Source organism: Hypanus sabinus, chromosome 19 (genome assembly GCF_030144855.1).
Source record: "Hypanus sabinus isolate sHypSab1 chromosome 19, sHypSab1.hap1, whole genome shotgun sequence".
In the NCBI taxonomy this organism is placed as follows: domain Eukaryota; kingdom Metazoa; phylum Chordata; class Chondrichthyes; order Myliobatiformes; family Dasyatidae; genus Hypanus; species Hypanus sabinus.
In genome coordinates, this window is record NC_082724.1 from 29245475 (window position 1) to 29265055 (window position 19581).

General features: G+C 40.6%; 1 protein-coding gene across 2 annotated transcripts in view; it reads right to left on the reverse strand.

The window, feature by feature from the left end:
* LOC132377838 (cadherin-related family member 3-like) overlaps positions 1 to 19581 on the reverse strand; it is an 81269-nt gene that overhangs the window by 17311 nt on the left and 44377 nt on the right. Inside the window, exons 11-14 of one of the 2 annotated variants that reach the window (XM_059944258.1) lie at positions 18605 to 18706; positions 14675 to 14773; positions 11351 to 11583; positions 2152 to 2323 (exon numbers count right to left, since the gene is read on the reverse strand). In XM_059944258.1, the coding sequence (XP_059800241.1) occupies positions 2152 to 2323; positions 11351 to 11583; positions 14675 to 14773; positions 18605 to 18706 (606 nt within the window). The remainder of the gene's footprint in view (positions 1 to 2151; positions 2324 to 11350; positions 11584 to 14674; positions 14774 to 18604; positions 18707 to 19581) is intronic. The other variant, XM_059944259.1, reaches the window with a different exon arrangement.

Below are 19581 nucleotides of genomic sequence, written 5' to 3' on the forward strand. Positions count from 1 at the left end.
GGCTTTCACTGACAAATCACAATGGCACCATAACTGTCAAAACAAGTACATGCCTGTAGTTATGTAGTGCGCGGGCTTCCTCCTGTGAGTATTGCTGTTTCCCTTCAGATGCCTATCTGACTTCCAGTTAACTATCATTTTACTAACACTTCACTACTCTAGTTATGTTCTTCCTACATGGAAATATTTTCTCTGAACCTATCAAAAATTTTCATAATCTTAAAGACTTTATGATGTCACCCTTCAACCTTATTTTCTAAAAAAACACCCAAATATTCACCCTTTCCTCTTTTATATATCTTCGCACCTTGTATCATCCTTGTAAACCTCTCTGGTGCCTCTCTGTAATAGACAACCAGAAATATATGCAGTATTAAATATGATCTAACCAAGGTTCAATACAGATTTTGCAGAACTTCACAGCTTTTCAATTCTATTGCTCTAGAAATAAATCCTCATCTTGCTTTACATATTTTTTTAATTTGCTATGAAAATGTTGTCCAACTGTGGTGAACTACATATACCTGTCAGGACACAACCCCTGCTGACTGCTCCTGTGGCCCCTCCCACAGACCCCTGTATAAAGGCGATTGAGGCCTGAGCCCGGCCTCTCAGTCTCCAGGATGTAGTATGGTGGTCACTCACTGCTTGTTCCTTCTTCCAGTCAATAAAAGCTGATATCTCGCCTTTACGCCTCAGAATGAGTTATTGATGGTGTATCAACCCTACAATCAAACTCCCATGATATTATTAAATTCAAATGTCTGGTGTACATAGACACATTCATTTCAATGGAGATTAGAAATAGTTTCCTCTCTCTCCCTACTTTGAGTAATTGTTCTTTCTTATCAGTGCTATGCTTTTGATACCATTCATTAAAATACAATGGTGATATAGTTAACACGCTAAAAGATTGTTGACATTTTCTGACCTACAGACAAAATCAAATTATGGACATTTGTAAAAGCAGAATCTGTTCATTACTTGAGGATGGCCTGCATGCTGTAAAATCAGTCTCCAGGATGTAGTATGGTGGTCAACTACTGCTTGTTCTTTCTTCCAGTCAATAAAAGCTGATATCTCGCCTCACATCTCAGAGAGTTATTGATGGTGCATCACCGACTATAAGTGAAATAAACTTCAATAGATTTGGCTCAACTTCACTACTATTGCTCTAGAAGTAAATCTGCATCTTCCTTTGTATATTTTATAAACTTGCTATGTTTTTTTGTGTAACTTCATGAATCCAGAATTTATCCTTCAAAATAAGATTGAGGGTGAATTCATAAAGCTCTTTAAAGCTATTTGAAAGTTTTTGATGGATTGAATTCAGAAAAAAAGACTCCATGTGGGAAAGCACATAACTAGAGTGGTGAACTATTAATAAGACTGCAGTTCACAGGAGGTCAGGTAGGGAACAGAGGGAGAAGGGACTAAACAGAGTTCTCAAAGGAAGAACTGAGCTAGTTTTATTATAATCCATCAAATTTCCTTGGTTGGTTCAGATAATTTTATAATGCTACTGTGAAACACTTTGTAACACCTGACTACATTAAAAGTGCTATATACACATGGATAGCTGTATTAATGCCAATTTGAGGAAGACGAAAGGGTCAGCCCATTCGTAGAAGGCAGCTGACAAAAGTTGGGGTAGAATGGTGGTATGCGTAATGCTATTACATCACTTGCGCCATTGTCTGTAGGGAGTTTATACATTCTCCCTGTGTGTGTCTGTTTCCTTTGGGTGCTCTGTTTTCCTCCCACAAGACTTATGGGTTAGTAGGTTAATTGATCATATGGGTGTAATCTGGCATGTAATCATACTGTAAGAATTTATATTTTAAAATATCAAGGAAAAGTAACACTTTTACTTTTAGAACTATCAATAATAAAAATGCTAATTTCTGAAGTAAAAACAAAGAAAGCTGAAAAGACACAGCAGGTGAGGCGGAAAGAATTAACATTCCATTTCAGGCTGATGACCTGTTTGTGATCCATTTATACATGTGAACTAAAAAACACACAATAGCAAGCACTGGTGAAAATGTTTCTTTTCATGCATGCTGATAAATATTTATCAAGAAAGTAATTTTGTATGTCAACCCATATTCAGACTTTTATTTCAAGACAGATGCAATATAATATACATACCTGATACAATCTCAAAGCGTGTCTCATTGTGACTGGAATCTCTGTCTTGACAGCTCAGTCTGAAGCTGTTGATATTAGTTCCAACAGCAATGTTATCAAGAATAGTTGCTTTGTAAGTAAGTGGAAAGCAAATAGGTTTTTCATCATTTTCCTCTATTATATTGATGATGACCTAACAAGGAACAGATTTCAAATGGAAAAGAAGTGCAAGATTAATATGCAAAAAGCGAAGAGTGGAGCTTTCAAAGTTATGTTGGCTTTCATGAACACGTACCCACATCTTTGCCAGAAAATTATATAAAAGACTGCTTAAGGATTATAAACTGATGTATCATGTTAATATCCAATTCCCAGGGGAATACTTTAGTATTCTATCTGAAAACTTGCACTTAATTCACATTTTGAGATATTCTGATTTCACAGGAGAGTGACATATTAATTTTACAGAAAACAAAAAAGAGATTTAATATCAGAAGCCAGGAAAATTTACCCAAACCGGCTGCTAAAACAGCAGTGCCAGCCATTAGAAGCTAACCAGAAAACCCAAAGGTCAGAGTGATGTCTACTTCATGTCAGGTGATGCACTTTAGCCAACGTTTGAGGCTCTCTCCAAAAGATTTTGTGAAGCTTTGTAGTATACCAGATAACAAACATTACTGCAAACAAATCTGTAATGTCACAATATATACCTCAACACCAATGGGTCTTATATTATCAGTAAAAGATAATCAATTATCTTTTTAGTCCTCTCTTACACGATCTTACTTTTATCTTCAAATGCAAACAGAAGAAATAGGGCAAAAAATAATGAAAGAAAATTCACTGACACATGATAAATCACAGCTCTCAGCTGTAAACACAGATGCACTCTCATTAAATCCTTCTGATCCCAACCTGTATTGCTCTCCTTTAAACAGAGTGGGAAGGCTGTAGTCCCAGTTAGGTCAGATGCAGACAAGATAAACAACCTCTGATACAACTTTACTTTGGTCATTTTTCTGCCCTGTCCTAAATTTAGAATTAAGCTCTCTAAATTGAACTACAGACTTCACTTTAACCCCTGGAAAATTGCCTCAACAGGATCCAATTTGACCTCCAGAGCTTCTCACATCTCTTTTCTCACCCTACCTTTCAAAAATTTGATTTGTCAATTTCCCAGGAACTACCTCACAGAGCAGTCTCTTCCAGCCATGTATCACTTGCTCTCCGCCTGGTCCTTTGCCAATTGCTCACTGCACTATTTGATTTGCCAGTAACTGCCACTCAACCCATACTTCCATCACCAATAACCCCTCCAAAGTTGGCAAAGTTCACTTAAACCCATTGTGTATATTTCCATCCTGTCACAGAACAAAATTAAAAATGTGTAGAGTTTGATTTTCCTTTTGTTGAACCAGCTTACATCACTTCACCACTCTACAGGAAGGATTAAGATTGAGTGCATATAAAAGATTGACAAGGATGTTGTCTGTACTGGAGAGCTTGGTTTATAAGGCGAGGCTGTGTCTGTTTTCCTTAGTGCAGAGGAGCCTGAGGGTGACATGATTCAGTTATTGTGAGAGGTATAGAGAGGTTAGAAAGCCAGAGTCATGTTTCCCCATGACAGTGCATCTTTAATGTGAGGTCATGGGTTTCAGGGGAGAGAACGGAGGCTTAAAGTGGATCTGAAGGGTAAATTGGGCTCTCAAGGAGTGGTTGGCATCTGGACTGAGCTGCTGGAGGAGATGGTAGAGGTAGGATCAAGAAGGTTGGCGTGGATGTAGTGGACCAAAGGGCCAGACTCTATGTTGTACAACCCAATGATTCTGTGACTTCTCAGATATGAGAAACAGCATCTCCATATCCATGTTGTTGAGTCTTCTCATAATTCTGTGTTTCAGTGAGATCAGGTCTCATTCCACTCAACTCGAAAGGATGGGGATTTATTTTGTTCAATAATTTCTCGAAACTCAGACATTTACATAAACACTCTGATGAGTCTTCATTGCATTCTCTCTAAAGCAAGTATTTTTGCAAAGCAGACTAGAACCATATACAATACTCCAATATTGTGATCTCAGCAAGGGAGACACTTACTCCTATACTTGAATCTTCCAGCAATCAAGGCAAATACAGAATATCATTTTCCTTCCTAATAGCTTGCTGAACCTACATCTCAGCTTTCAGTAACTCATGTACAAAGCTACAAATGTCCCTTTAAACACCAAAATTTCTCAGTCCCTCACTCTAAAAATGCTTAGCGTTTCTATTAGTCTACTGAACTGGATAGCTTCACGTTGATCTCCCAACAAACAAGCTGCTGAAGGAAGTCAGCGTCTGTGTGGGAAAGAAACTGTTGATGTGTCAGGTCAAAACCCTGAATCAGGTCAGAGAGTCTCAACCTCTTGTGTCCCACTCTGATCTCTACTGATTTCTAACGGACTCCATTACTCACAATGTGCCAACCTGTTGTTCCTTCGTCATGCTTTCTATTTGTTACTTGGCTCTTAATTAACACTGACATATTTCGCTCAGTTCTGTGCTCTCAGTTCTTTTATTTTCACCAAACTTCTACATGGAACCTTATCAAAAGCACATTGAAAATCCAAATGCACACATACATTGGCCCAACCTCATCTTCTTTACCAAATGCACCTCAAAAAATTCCAGTGGATTAGTTAGGCGTAATTTCCTTTTCATAAATACTCTGCTGAACCCTATCATTTTCCAATTACTAATTTCACAACCATTATGAGACCACAAGATCATAAGATATAGGAGCAGGAGTAGGCCATTCAACCCATCAAGTCTGATCTGCCATTCAATCATGGGCTGATCCAATTCTTCCAGTCATCCCCATTCCCCAGCCTTCACCCCTTACCCTTTGATGCCCTGGCTAATCAAGAACATACCTATCTCTGCCTTAAGTACACCCAATGGCTTGGCCTCCACAGCCGCTCATGACAACAAATTCCACAGATTTGCCACCCTCGGAGTAAAGTAATTTCTCTGCATCTCAGTTCTAAATGGAGTCCTTCAATCCTGAAGTCATGCTCTCTTGTCCTAGCATCCCCTACCGTGGGAAATAACTTTGACATATCTAGTCTGTTCAGGCTTTTTAACATTCGGAATGTTTCTATGAGATCCCCTCTCATTCTCCTGAACTCCAGGGAATACAGCCCAAGAGCTGCCAGACGTTCCTCATACGGTAACCTTCCATTCCTGGAATCATTCTCGTGAATCTTCTCTGAACCCTCTCTAATGTCAGTATACCCTTTCCAAAATAAGGAGCCCAAAACTGCACACAATACTCCAAGTGTGGTCTCACGAGTGCCTTATAGAGCCTCAACCTCACATCCTTGCTCTTATATTCTAGACCTCTAGAAATGAATGCCCGCATTGCATTCATCTTCCTCACAACCGACTCAACGTGGAGGTTAACCTTTAGGATATCTTGCACAAGGACTCCCAAGTCCCTTTGCATCTCTGCATTCTGAATTCTCTCCCCAAATAAATCATAGTCTGCCCGTTTATTTCTTCCACCAAAGTGCATGAACATACACTTTCCAACATTGTATTTCATTTGCCACTTCTCTGCCTATTCCCCTAAACTATCTAAATCTCTCTGCAGCCTCTCTGATTCCTCAACACTACCCGCTCCTCCACGTAACTTTGTATCATCGGCAAATTTAGCCACAAATCTACTAATACCATGGTCCAAATCATTGACATACATTGTAAAAAGCAGCGGTCCCAGCACCGACCCCCGTGGAAATCCACTGGAAACCAGCAGCCAGCCAGAATAGGATCCCTTTATTTTCACTCTCTGTTTTCTGTCAACCAGCCAATGCTCCACCCATGCAAGTAACTTCCCTGTAGTTCCATGGGCTCTATACTTGCTAAGTAGCCTCATGTGCAGCACCTTGTCAAAGGCCGTCTAAGTGCACCACATTTACTGCATCTCCTTTGTCTACTCTGCTTGTAATTTCCTCAAAGAATTGCAGTAGGTTTGCCAGGCAGGATTTTCCTTCCAGGAAGCCATGCTGGCTTTGTGCCTCCATGCTTGTCATGTGCCTCCAGGTACTGTGATCTCATCCCTAACAATCTATTCCAACAACTTCCCAACCACTGTTAGATTTCAGGCTAACAGGCTCCCACCCTTATCAAATAGTGGAGTAACATTTGTAATTTTCCAGTCATCTAGTACAATGCCAGAATCTATTGATTCTTGAAAAGTCATGGTTAATGCCTCAGCAATCTCTCCAGCTACTTCCTTCAGAACCCGAGGGTGCATTCCATCAGGTCCGGGAGATTTATCCACCCTCAGACCATTAAGCTTCCTGAGCACCTGTTCATTTGTAATTTTCATTCCACAAACTTCTCTTCCCTGACAGTCTTGAATGTCCAGTATACTGCAGATGTCTTCCACTGTGAAGACTAATGGAAGTTCCACTGCTATCTCTGTGTCTCTCATTACAATATCTCCAGCATCATTTTGTGTTGGTCCTATATCTACCCTCAACTCTCTTTTACCCTTTATATACTTAAAAAAGCTTTCAGTATCTTCTTTGATATTAGTTGCCAGCTTCCTTTCATAATTCATCTTTTCCTTCCTATTGACCTTCATAGTTTCCTTCTGGAAGTTTTTAAAAGCTTCCCATTCCTCCTCCTTCCCACTAGCTTTGGCTTCCTTGTATGCCCTCTCTTTTGCTTTTACTTTGCCTCTGACTTCACTTATCAGGTACGGTAGCGTTCTTCTTCCCTTGGAAAATTTCTTCTGGTTTGGAATATATCTGTCTTACACTTCCTTCATTTTTCACAGAAACTCCAGCCATCGCTGCTCTGCTGTCCTTTCTGCAAATGTCCCTTTCCAATCAACCTTGGCCAGTTCCCCTCTCATACTATTGTAATTTCCTTTATTCCACTGAAATACCAACACATTGGGGAGTTCTCCCCTCTCAAATTTCAAAGTGAACTCGATCATATAGTGATCACTGTTCCCTAAGGGTTCCTTAACCTTAAGCTCTCTTATTATCTCCCGATCATTACACAACACCCAATCCAGCACAACTGATCCCCTAGTGTGGGGCGACAATAAGCTGTTCTATAAAGTCATCACTTAGACATTCTCTCTTGAGGTCCAGTACTGACCTGGTTTTCCCAATCCACTTCCATGTTAAAATCCACAGCGATTATTATGACATTGACTTTCTGACATGCCTTTTCTATCTCCTGCTGTAATTTGTAATCCACATCTCAGCTACTGTTTGGAGGCCTGTTACAACTGCCATTAGGATCCTTTTACCCTTGTCATTTCTTAACTCAACCCATAGAGACTCTACACCTTCCAATCCTATGTTATCTCTTTCTAATGATTTAATATTATTTTTTATACACAGAGCCACACTACCCCCTCTGCCTACTAACCTATCTTTCTAATACATCCTTGGACATTCAGCTCCCAAAGGCAGCCACACCTTAGCCATGTTTCAGAGATGGCCACATCATTCATACTTGCTCATCTGTAACTGAGTTTCAAGATCATTCATTTTATTCCTTATGCTGCATGCATTCAGATATTACAGTCCAATATTTGTTGCTTTCTGTTTTAACTTCACCACCCCTCTATTGCCCTGTAACTCACGCCACTGGCTGAGATTAAGCCTCATCTCCTGCCTGTACTTTCTATAATCTCTGTTGCACACTATCTTTGAATTATTTCTGCTTTCCCCTTCCTCAACCCTATCATTCTTGTTCCCAATCCCCTGCCAAATTAGTTTAAACCCTCCTTAACAGTTCTATTAAATATCTGCTAGGATATTGGGCCCCTTTGGGTTCAGGTGTAACCTGTCCTTTTTGTATTGGTTGTACCTCCACCAGGAGAGGCCCCAATCGTCCAGGAATCTGAAGCCCTGCTCCCTACACCAGTCTCTCAGCCACACATTAACACACATGATCATGCTATTCTTGCACTCGCTAGCACGTGGCACAGGCGGCAATCCTGAGATTACTACCCTGGAGGTCCTGCTTTTCAGCTTCCTACACAACTCCCTGAATTCTCTCTTCAGGACCTCCTCTCTTTTTCTACCTATGTCATTGGTACCAATGTGTACCAAGACTTTTGGCTGTTCACCCTCTCCCTTCAGAATACTCTGCACCTGATCCAAGACATCCCGTACCCTGGCACCTGGGAGGCAACACACCATGTGGGTATCTCTAGCAGGCTGGCAGGACCTCCTGACTGTCCCCCTCACTATGGAATCCTCTATGGCTATCGCATTCCTCATCTTTCTCTTTCCCTTCCTCACCATGGACCCAGGTTCAGTGCCAGAGACCCAATTGCTGTTGTCGTCCTCTGTCCGGTCATCCCCCTCAACTGCATCCAAAATGAGGTAACGATTACTGAGGGGGTGGCCACAGGGGTGCTCTCTACTATCTGAGCTCTTCCCTTCGCTTCCCTGACCATCACCTACTTATCAAACTCCCACAGGCTTGGGGTGACTAACTCTCTGTAGCTCCTCTCTATCTCCTGTTCACTCTCCCTAGTAAGCAGTAGGTCATCGAACCACAGCTCCAGATCCCTAACGCAGTCTCTCAGGAGCTGTTTCTCGGTGCACCTGGCGAGATGGTCATCTGGGAGACTGGAAATTCCCAGGATTCCCACATCCGACACCCAGAGCAAAATACTAACCCTACTGACATGCTCTCTATTCCTCAAAAAAAATGCAAAGAGAAACCAAAAACAAAGTCCACCTACCAACTTACCTCTTCAAAGGTTCAATTTAATGTCAGAGAAATGCATACAATATATATCCTGAAATGCTTTTTCTTTGCAAAACATCCACTAAAACAGAGAAGTGTCCCAAAAAATGAACGACAGTTAAACATGAGAACCCCAAAGCCCCCCAGCTGCCCCCCTCCCACGTGTAAGTGGCAGTGAGCAACAGTCCCCTCTCCCCCACCAGCAAAACAAAAAGCACACCCGTAACCGAACACAAGCATGAGCTATGCGATAGCAAAGACACAGACCTCTTTATTATAGACTGAACTATTTTCCCACCTTTTTCAGGTTAATAGGTCAGTAATTCCTTTTTAACAGCTCTGTGATGGACATCCTCTGGTCTTTGGGATAAATCAGTTTTCAGGCTCATTAATTTCTCTAGGAATATTTAGTAACACTTTTTTTTCCTCACTTGCGCTGAAACTTTGTTGCCCACTATATCTGGATGTGTTCTCTTTTCTTTGGTGACAACAGACACAAAGTATTAGTTTATTTCTCTGCCATTTCCTTATATCCAATTATAAATTATCTTATATGTATGGGACTCACATTTGACCTCTCTAGTCTTTTCCTTTCTACCTATCTATGGAAGCTCTCACAGGCTGATATTGGTTTTGATTCTCATTCTTTGCCAAATTCTAAGATGCTCATCATTTTCAGGTTCACTGTTTCTTCTAACAATTCTATAAACCTTCTCTTATAATTTAATGCCATCTTTAATTTCTCCTTTATTATATGTTTGGACCATGTTGTGTTTTTGTGTCTTGCAGGAATGTTTATTTGTTGCATTTTATGTATTATTGTTTCAACAGCTAGCCATAGCCTATCCATGGGAATCTATATAAAAGAGGTCCCCGCTCTCCCACAACCAACCCCACCTTATTATACCTTCATGACTTCCTGTGTTTAGTTTGAAAATCATGGTTTCCAATTGAATTACATTAATTTCAGGCTTAATGCAAAATTCTAGAATACTGTGGACTTTCTTCCCAATTCCCTTTGTATAGCACTAGCCGGAACCCTTGCAGTTCCTCAACAGAAAACTATCTTATATAAATCCTAGAAATTATCCTTACTAATTTGTTTGGCCAATCCATGTGACACATTTAGGTTCTCCATAATTACTGAATGTAATGACTCATTTATATCATTCCCTACTGCACTATTATTCAGTGGCCTATTCTATCAACTTCTGCTGATGTTTTCTTGCTTCTGGCCTTACCCGACCCTCATTCTTCACTTTCCATAGGGATTGGTCTGTCTGTGATTCCAGTGTCCATTCCTCATTCCCCACTAATCTTCCTCCTGTGACCAAAAAGCCCTCCAAGTTACCTGCCTATTTACCTCAAACTTTTACCTCCATTCAGGGCCCCAAACAGTCCTTCCAGGTGAGGCAACGCTTCACCACTGAATCTGTTGGGGTCGTCTATTGTATACAATGCTTCCAGTGTGGTCTCCTATACATTGGTGAAGACTGACACACTGTAAATTGGGGGACTGCTTGGTCGAGCACCTCCATCCACCAAGAGTGAAATTTCCTAGTGGCCAGCCATTTTAATTCCTATCCACATTTCTATTCTGACATGTTGGTCCATGGCCTCCTCTTTTCCCGTGATGAGGCCACTCTCAGGGTGGAGGAGCAATACCTTATATTTCATCTGGGTAGCCTCCAACCTGATGACATGAACATCAATTTTTCCTTCCAGTACAAATTTCTCTTTCCTTTCCCTCTTTTTCTATCCCCCACTCTAGCCTCATGCCTTTTCTCCTCACCTATCACCTCCCCCTGGTGCCTCTCATTTTTCCCTTTCTTCTATTGTCCACTCTTCTCTCCTATCAGATTCCTTCATCTCCAGCTCTTTATCTTTCCCATTCTTCCGGCTATACCTATCATCTTCTTGCTGGTCCTCCTTCCTCTTCCCCCACCATTTTATCTTTCTCCTTCCTTTCCACTCCTGGGTTGACATTTCAGGTCTCGGCCTGTTTATGATTTTCTTGCTTCTGCTGCTTCAGAGCATGACCCACACTGATGCTAATTCTATACTACGCCCTGCCAAGCTAAGATCCATTCTAATCACTGTGCTAATGAGATCTGTAATTAATAGCATTACCCCACCTCTTTTTCCTTCTTGCCTATCTTTCTAAATGTGGAATGCATTGAAATATTTAGTTCCCAGTATTGGAGGATCTGTAAAGACTGACAATTGATATCCTTGGAGAGTTCAAGGGCAGTTCCTTCCACATGACTTTTCTAACATCATTTTCAGAAGTTTAGTCTTGCATTTTAAGTATCCCACAGCCAAAGTCTACACATAAAGATAATGTGTAACATTTTAGAAAATACATGTACATAAATGTAGATAAATGCCATTTATAGTTTTTATCTATTACGCCTTTTATTCTTTCGAAGAGTTGCCCACACCAAACACATATTCCTACCTGGGTGACTGCAGTTTTAGGTTGATTAGGATCACTATCCACAGCTTCGACAGTGAGAGTATACTCTTTGACAGATTCATAATCTAACTGTGTTATCAGCTCCAGAATTCCTTCTTTTGGATCGATCCAGAACCGTGCCATTACTTGCATGTCTCCAGAAATGATTTTGTAGGTCACGGAATTCAGTGGAAAATCATTATCTGTTGCAACAACTCTCCCAATCTTCTGTTTTGCTGTTCAGAATACACAATTTAAAAACAAACTCATTTGTGAGACATGCACCAGAATCTAGAATGAGCAAGGAGTTAGGAGATAGAGTCAGTTTACAAGTTGAGATGAAACTTCAGCCACAGAGGATGAAGATGTGGCAGATATGGTGGCCTATTTCATAACTTTTATTTGACGTATACAAGAGAAGGATCTGGAATGATTAATGTAAGTACCCGCAAAATATAATGCTACAGTAGATGAAGAGCACAGCTCCAGTATGTGTCGGGCCTCAGGCCAATATTGGAGTCCATTTAATTCTCTATGAACTGACACCCCATCCATCACTTACCTTATTTCTGAAAGCACTGAAATTCTACATTCTATTCTCACGTAGAGCTTTTGTGATCCTGTGGACAACTCACAGAAAATTGGACTCAGTTCAAGGGGAGGGACCCCCTCTGTCCTTTCTCAGCACCCATTCTCACAGATCTGTCTATGTGCTCCTCTAAGCTAACATTTTACACCTGCTCACTGCATTTCCATAAGACCATAAGACATAGGAGCAGAATTAGGCCATTTGGCCCATCAAGTCTGCTCCACCATTCAGTCATGGCTGATCCTTTTTACCCCTCCTCAGCCCCACTCCCCGTCTTTCTCCCCATAACCTTTGATGCCGTGTGCAATCAAGAACTTATCCATCTCTGCCTCAAATACACCCAAGGACCTGGCCAATACAGTTGCATGTGAAAACGAATTCCACAAATTCACCACTCTGGCTAACAAAATTTCTCTGTGTTTCTGTTTTAAATGGACACCCCTCTATCCTGAAGTTCTGCCCCCTTGTCCTAGACTCCCCCAGCCATGGGAAACATCCTTTACACATCTACTCTGTCTAGGCCTTTTAACATTCAAAAGGTTTCAATGAGATCCCCCCTCGTCATCCTAGATTCCAGCAAGTACAGGCCCAGAGCCATCAAATATTCCTTGAATGATAACTGTTTCATTCCTAGAATCATCCCTGTGAACCTCTTCTGGACCCTTTCCAATGCCAGCACATCTTTTCTTTGATGAGGAGCCCAAAACTGTTCACAATACTCAAGGTTTGGCCTCGCCAGTGTCTTATAAAGCCTCAGCATCACATCCCTGCTCTTGTATTCTAGATCTCTTGAAATGAATGCTAACATTGCATTTATCTTCCTCACCACTGACTCAACCTGCAAGTAAAAATTTAGGGTGTTCTGCACAAGGACTCCCAAGCACCTTTGCATCTCAGTTTTTTGGATTTTCTCCCTGTTTAAAAAATAGTTTGCACATTTATTTCTACTACCAAAGTGCATGGCCATGCATTTTCCAACATTGTATTTCATTTGCCACTTTCTTGCCCATTCTCCTAAGCTGTCTAAGTTTTCTGCAACCTGCCTGTTTCCTCAACACTACCTCCCCTCCACTAATCTTTGTATCATTGCAAACTTGGCAACAAAGCCATCTATTCCATCATCTAAATCATTGATATACAGCATAAAAAGATGTGGTCTCAACATCGACCCCTGCAGAACACCACTAGTCACTGGCAGACAACCAGAAAAGGATCCTTTTATTCCCACTCACTGCATCCTACCAATCACTCAATGCTCTAACAATTTTAGTAACTTTCCTGTAGTACCATGGGCTCTTAACTTGGTAAGTAGCCTCAAGTGTGGCACCTGGTCAAAGACCTTCTGAAAATCCAAATATACAGCATCTACTACATCCTCTTTAGCTATCCTACTTGGATTCCAACAGGTTCATCAGACAAAATCTTCCTTGAGGAAACCATGCTGAATTTGTCCTTTCTTGTCCTGTGTCACCAGGTATTCCATAACCTCAGGCTTAACAATTGACTCCAAAATCTTTCCAACCACTGAGATCAGGCTAACTTGTGTATAATTTCCTTTCTGCTGCCTTCCTCCTTTCTTAAAGAGTGGAGTGACATTTGAAACTTTCCAGTCCTCTGCAACCATACCAGAGTCCAATGATTTTTAAGAGATCACTGCAATTGCCTCCACAATCTCTAATGCTACCTCTTTCACAACCCCACGGTGCCATTCCTTTGGTCCTGGTGACTTGTGTATCTTTAGATATTTCAGCTTTTTTGAGCAGCTGCTCTCTTGTAACAGTAACTGCACTCAATTCTCTTCCCGCACACACTACAACATCAGGCACACTGCTAGATGCATTCCATGCACTATCTGTGAAGCATGAGTTAATGCCCTGCCAAAGAAACTGAATTTCTTAACTTAAATAATTTTTCCAGAGAGAATTGTTGATTGACATCAAATTAATAAGCTTTCACATAGAAAATTGATACTTACATTCTTAATTTCTCTGTGAATTAAAATACAGTTAATCTGTAGGCCCATCAAGTTCTTACAAATGGCAGCTCTGGACATTAAAATCTAAACCATGAGCTGTCAATGCCCTGAAATCACTGTTGATATTGTGTGTGTGTGTGTGTGTGTGTGTGTGTGTGTGTGAGTGTGTGTGTGTGTGTGTGTGTGTGTGAGAGAGAGTGTGTGTGTGTGTGTGTGTGTGTGTGAGAGAGAGTGTGTGTGTGTGTGTGTGTGTGTGTGTGTGAGAGAGAGAGTGTGTGTGTGTGTGTGTGTGTGTGTGTGTGTGTGTGTGTGTGTGTGAGAGAGAGAGAGAGTGTGTGTGTGTGTGTGTGTGTGTGTGTGTGTGTGTGTGAGAGAGAGTGTGTGTGTGTGTGTGTGTGTGTGTGTGTGTGTGTGAGAGAGAGAGTGTGTGTGTGTGTGTGTGTGTGTGTGTGTGTGTGAGAGAGAGAGTGTGTGTGTGTGTGTGTGTGTGTGTGTGTGTGTGAGAGAGAGAGTGTGTGTGTGTGTGTGTGTGTGTGTGTGTGTGTGTGTGTGTGTGTGTGTGAGAGAGAGTGTGTGGTGTGTGTGTGTGTGTGTGTGTGTGTGTGTGTGTGTGTGTGTGTGTGTGTGTGTGTGTGTGAGAGAGAGAGAGAGAGAGAGAGCGCACACACTATATATTTATCTTACCAGTGAAGATTTTATTGCATATACACACATTGTTTGAAAATCATTAAATCTTCCATGGTGGGAAAGGAGAATAACTCACTTGCTTCTGTTTCCAAAACATCAAAGCGATACGGATTCTTCTCAAATACTGGACTGAAGTCGTTTATGGGTGTAACTTCTACAATCACTGTGGCAGTTGCTGGAGAAAACAATTACTGGAAGTTATTCCTTTCCAAATGTCATTTTCTGGTCTCACATCTAACAAGAAGAAATGTACAATTTGACAATGGTATTATTCCATTTCACACATGTCACATTGTAGCTAAGCTGAGAAATCATTTCAGTTTGAAGTTTCACAGGTAAGCATTCTGAATCAATGCTTACAATCGTTGTTAACTACTCTAGTTAATTAGATGCTTTTTGATCTAAATAGAACATAAAACACTACAGCAAAGGAACAGGTTCTTTTGGTACACAATGTTGTGCCAAACTAATTAAGTAAAGGGACAACTAAACCAATCCTTTCTGCCTACACAATGTTCATTACCTTCTATCTCCTGCACATCCACGTGTCTATGAGCCTCTTGAACATCTCTATCATATTTGCCTCCACCACCACCCCCTCCCTCAATAGCACATTCCAGGCACCCACCACTGTGTAAAAACTTCCCCTGCATACTTACTTTGAAGTTACCCCCCTCACCTTAAATGTGTCTCATCTGGTATGAGACATTATTAAATCCACTTTCTGAACATCACCTTTTGTTCAGTCTATAAAATGAAACTGTAAATACCAATGAGAAAAATGACATAAACTTTGACAAACTTCTATAGATGGAGAGTGTGTTGATGACTGCATCACAGCTTGGCATGGAAACACCAAGGCCCTTGAATGGAAAATCCTACAGAAAGTGAGCCCAGTGGACACAGCCCAGTCCATCACGGATAAAGTCCTCCCCACCAATGGACAACATCCATATGGAACATCATCACAGGAAAGCAGTATCCGTCATCAGGGACTCCAGCCACCCAAGACATGTTCTCTTCTCACTGCTGCCATCAGGAAGAAGGTACAGGAGCCTCAGGATTCACATCACTAGGTTCAGGAACGGTCATTAACCCTCAACCATCAGGCTCTTGAACCAAAGTGGAAAACTTCACTCAACTTCACTTCATCCTTGAAATGTTACCACAACCTATGGACTCACTTTCAAAGACTCTTTACTTCATGTTGATATTTATCTCTTTTTTATTTATTATTATTATGTCCTTCTATTTTTATACGTAGTTTGTATCTTTTGCACACTGGTTAAACACCCAAGTTGGTGCAGACTTACATTGATTCTATTATGGTTATCATTCTGTTGTGTATTAAATTGAGTATGCCCACAAGAAAATGAATCTCAGGGTTGTATATAGTGACATATATGTACTTCAATAATAAGTTTACTTTGAATTTTGAATTGAAATGAATCACCACCCTAAATCTGTATTGAAACCTGGAGTAATCAATATTTTAACGATTTTCTAAGATGAATTATTCTGTAAGGAGGATCAAGGGGAACACTTTATTTTTCAAGTTCCTTCTTTACATTTTAAAATGCATCCTTTCTAACACATTAGAAGTTTCTATCTTGGATCGCAAGACCCTGCAGCGGATAGTGAAGTCAGTTGAGAAGATCATCCTGGTCTCTCTTCCCGCCATTACAGACACTTACACTACACGCTGCATCCGCAAAGCAAACAGCATTATGAAGGACCCCACGCACCCCTCATACAAACTCTTCTCCCTCCTGCCGTCTGGGAAAAGGCACCGAAGCATTTGGGCTCTCACGACCAGACTATGTAACAGTTTCTTCCCCCGAGCTATCAGACTCCTCAATATCCAGAGCCTGGACTGACACCTTACTGCCCTATTGTCCTATTATTATTTATTGTAATGCCTGCACTGTTTTGTGCACTTTATGCAGTCTTGGGTAGGTCTGTGGTCTAGTATAGTTTTTTCTGTGTTGTTTTTATGTAGTTCAGTGTAGTTTTTGTATTGTTTCATGTAGTACCATGGTCCTGAAAAACATTGTCTCATTTTTACTGGGTACTGTACCAGCAGTTATGGTCGAAATGACAATAAAAAGTGATTTGACTTGAATATCAAATAATTCTATTAAGAGCAGTAAGCGATAAAAAAAACTAAATCAAATCAAAATTTGGAGTGACCACCTTTTGCCTTTAAAACTGAACCAGTTCTCTGAGGTACACTGTGGTGCAGTTTTATAAGAAATCTGGCTGGTAGGCTGGTTGTTCCAAGCGTCTTGGAGAACTTGCCACAGTTCTTCTGCAGACTTTGGCTGCCTGACTTGATTCCATCTCTCCAGATACTCCCACACTGCCTCCCTGATGTTGAGATCAGGGCTCTATGGAGGCCATACCATCGGAAACTGTATGAAAAAATCCAGGGTGTCTGAGATCTTTGCACAGTACTGTGTCTGGGAAAAAAACACCTGGAGGCTGCTAAAAAAATAACTAAACTAATAGTTCTGGAGGCCAGGATTTTACCAGCATCAAAAAGCATGCCCATCAAGTTTCAGTGAGTTGATGGAGTTTGGTTTTTTTGTTTGAGACTTAGTTCAAATGAATCCGTATTATCTGGGAACTGCTGCCAAGGGTCAGAAGAGCCAACTGGACTGAAGAAAACTGACAAACAGCAAAACTGTACTAAGTAAAAGGAGCTCCCATTTGGATATATTTAAAAGGCCTTACTGAGTGCAAAGAACTGGGTGTGCCTGTAGATTAAGTTAGAATCGTAGAATAGCTGCAGTGAAGAAGCAATCCACACATTATGAAAGAAATCTTGTTATTTTAAATGTTCATGTATCTTCAAAATAATCATGTTGAGGATATTAGACTTCACATATGAAAAGTTTTCCTTTCAAGGTCAAAGTCATGGTTCATCAGTGACTGTGGCTTAGAAATTCTGTTTTTTAACAGCTTAGAAATCTGTTTTTTGAACAGCAAGAATAACAGCTAAAAGGTTGAAGTTCACATCACTTTCTAATTGAATGTTGAATGCCTCAGCAATGACCGTAATAGCGCACCCTGTGGGGAAGAACGAATCACTGACAGCAGCTTCTGAATTTTCACTTTAAACGTATTTCAGCTTGCATGATGATGCTGTCAGCGTTCCTCTAATATAATGGTGAGCACTAACTGTCACCACAAAGACCAGACCTTGATACAATAAACACAGCCTTGTACATCATTCTATTTGTTAAACGGCAAGCAGTGTGTTAAATAAAAGCTGCACAAAAATAGCAGTTGGGTGAGCATGCTGTGAGCAAGTCATAATGGTGTGGTAGAAAGAAATACTTGCTGCTCCTTGCGATGGGCTAATGGAGGTTTGGCAAACAGTGGTGAAAACCAATGCTCAGGAGGCTAACAACATGTTAATGGTGTAGGGACAACGTAAAGTGGATATGTGTGGGAGGGAACACAAGAAATGATAGCTTATAATTACTGGAATGAAGTTGAAGGTTGAACAATTTGAAATCCATAATTCCATAGCAGTGAGAGTGCAGAGGTAAAGCTGAAAGAAAAATTAGTGCAACACCATTTGATAATACTTTTATAAATAGAAGTATAAGGCAATAACAAATTAGGAGAATTTATAACATGAAAAAGGCTTCAGGGCCCTGGGCAGCTTGGACTACTTAATACATAAAGGATATTAAGTCCAGATCTTCCATTTTGGAAAAATTCCAGAAAGCACAAAGTGCTTGTATGTTTGCAACGATAGCCAGAGGAAATTTGTTAACAATTAAGAAGAACATAGTGGATAATTCACTTAAATAAAGCATGTGGAGGGATCCCTTCCCACTGCTTGGGCACTTTAGGTGGGATAAGGTTACGAGTGACAGCCAGAATGATGATTGAGACAGTGATCTGCTTGCTGTGTGATCTCCTAGTCTGCCAAGACCAGCATGATGCACAGAAGAGGAACACATGCATATATTTATCATTATTTTTGTTCCTTTACCTGTGAGCAAACAAATCTCAAGGTCGTATAACGTATGCATTCTTTGATAATAAACGAATCTCGAATCTTGAGCAGCTGAGCCCGATTTCACTTCAACCATTCCTTTGGGAAACGGTTACAAAGAATTGTCAAATTGAAGATGTCACCAGAAGAGAGAAGACTTTAGGAGATATTTCCTGATACAGATCATGACAAAGTGTGACTGACAACAGGAAAAATACATTTTCTATTAGTGTTTACGGACTTGTTTTAGAAGAAACTGGATATTTGAAACAGAATTCAACAGAAGTCTATGGTGAGCATATGGGCTAGTGAGATTAGTTGAAGATAACTCTAGCAAAGACATGACAGATTAAAATAGGTTTCCGCAAGGCTGTAAATATTCACCATTCCAAGATGTTATGCCAACAGTTGAAGAAGTATTAACTGCTAATTCCTAAGTCTACTGTTGAATGTAAGAAATTTAAACAAGGGTGCACAAGCACAGGAACTAGCTAAGAGTGCTCCTGAGAATGGCACATTCCCTACCATAGTTGATGCTGTATGTATTCGGTGAGACAATACATGCATAACAGATACAGCACTAGAGCTTCTGCATGCCTTTTCTGGGGGTATTTCTTGAACTAGGTTGATTAACAACTCTGACAAAGCTGCAACAATAAACGCCTCCCATGATCTTCATACCTCATTAGTCTTAAAGGTTCCTACAAGAATACCTAACAAATATATCCTGCTGGAAGGCAAACTGGAACTGAAAGCTGGGGTTATGATCACTACTCAAGGTGATTATCAGAAATGGACAAAGAGTCTAGCAGCTGTTTCAGATGTGGCCAGAGTCAGATACTTTATTTTAGCTTTTCAATGTGGGAAACAGTGCATCTCTAGTTCTTAATATACTCACGGTCATCATACTGAAGGTTCAGGAAACCATTTAGTATTTAGAAAACAGAAGCTCGATGGCCATGTTTCTAACATAA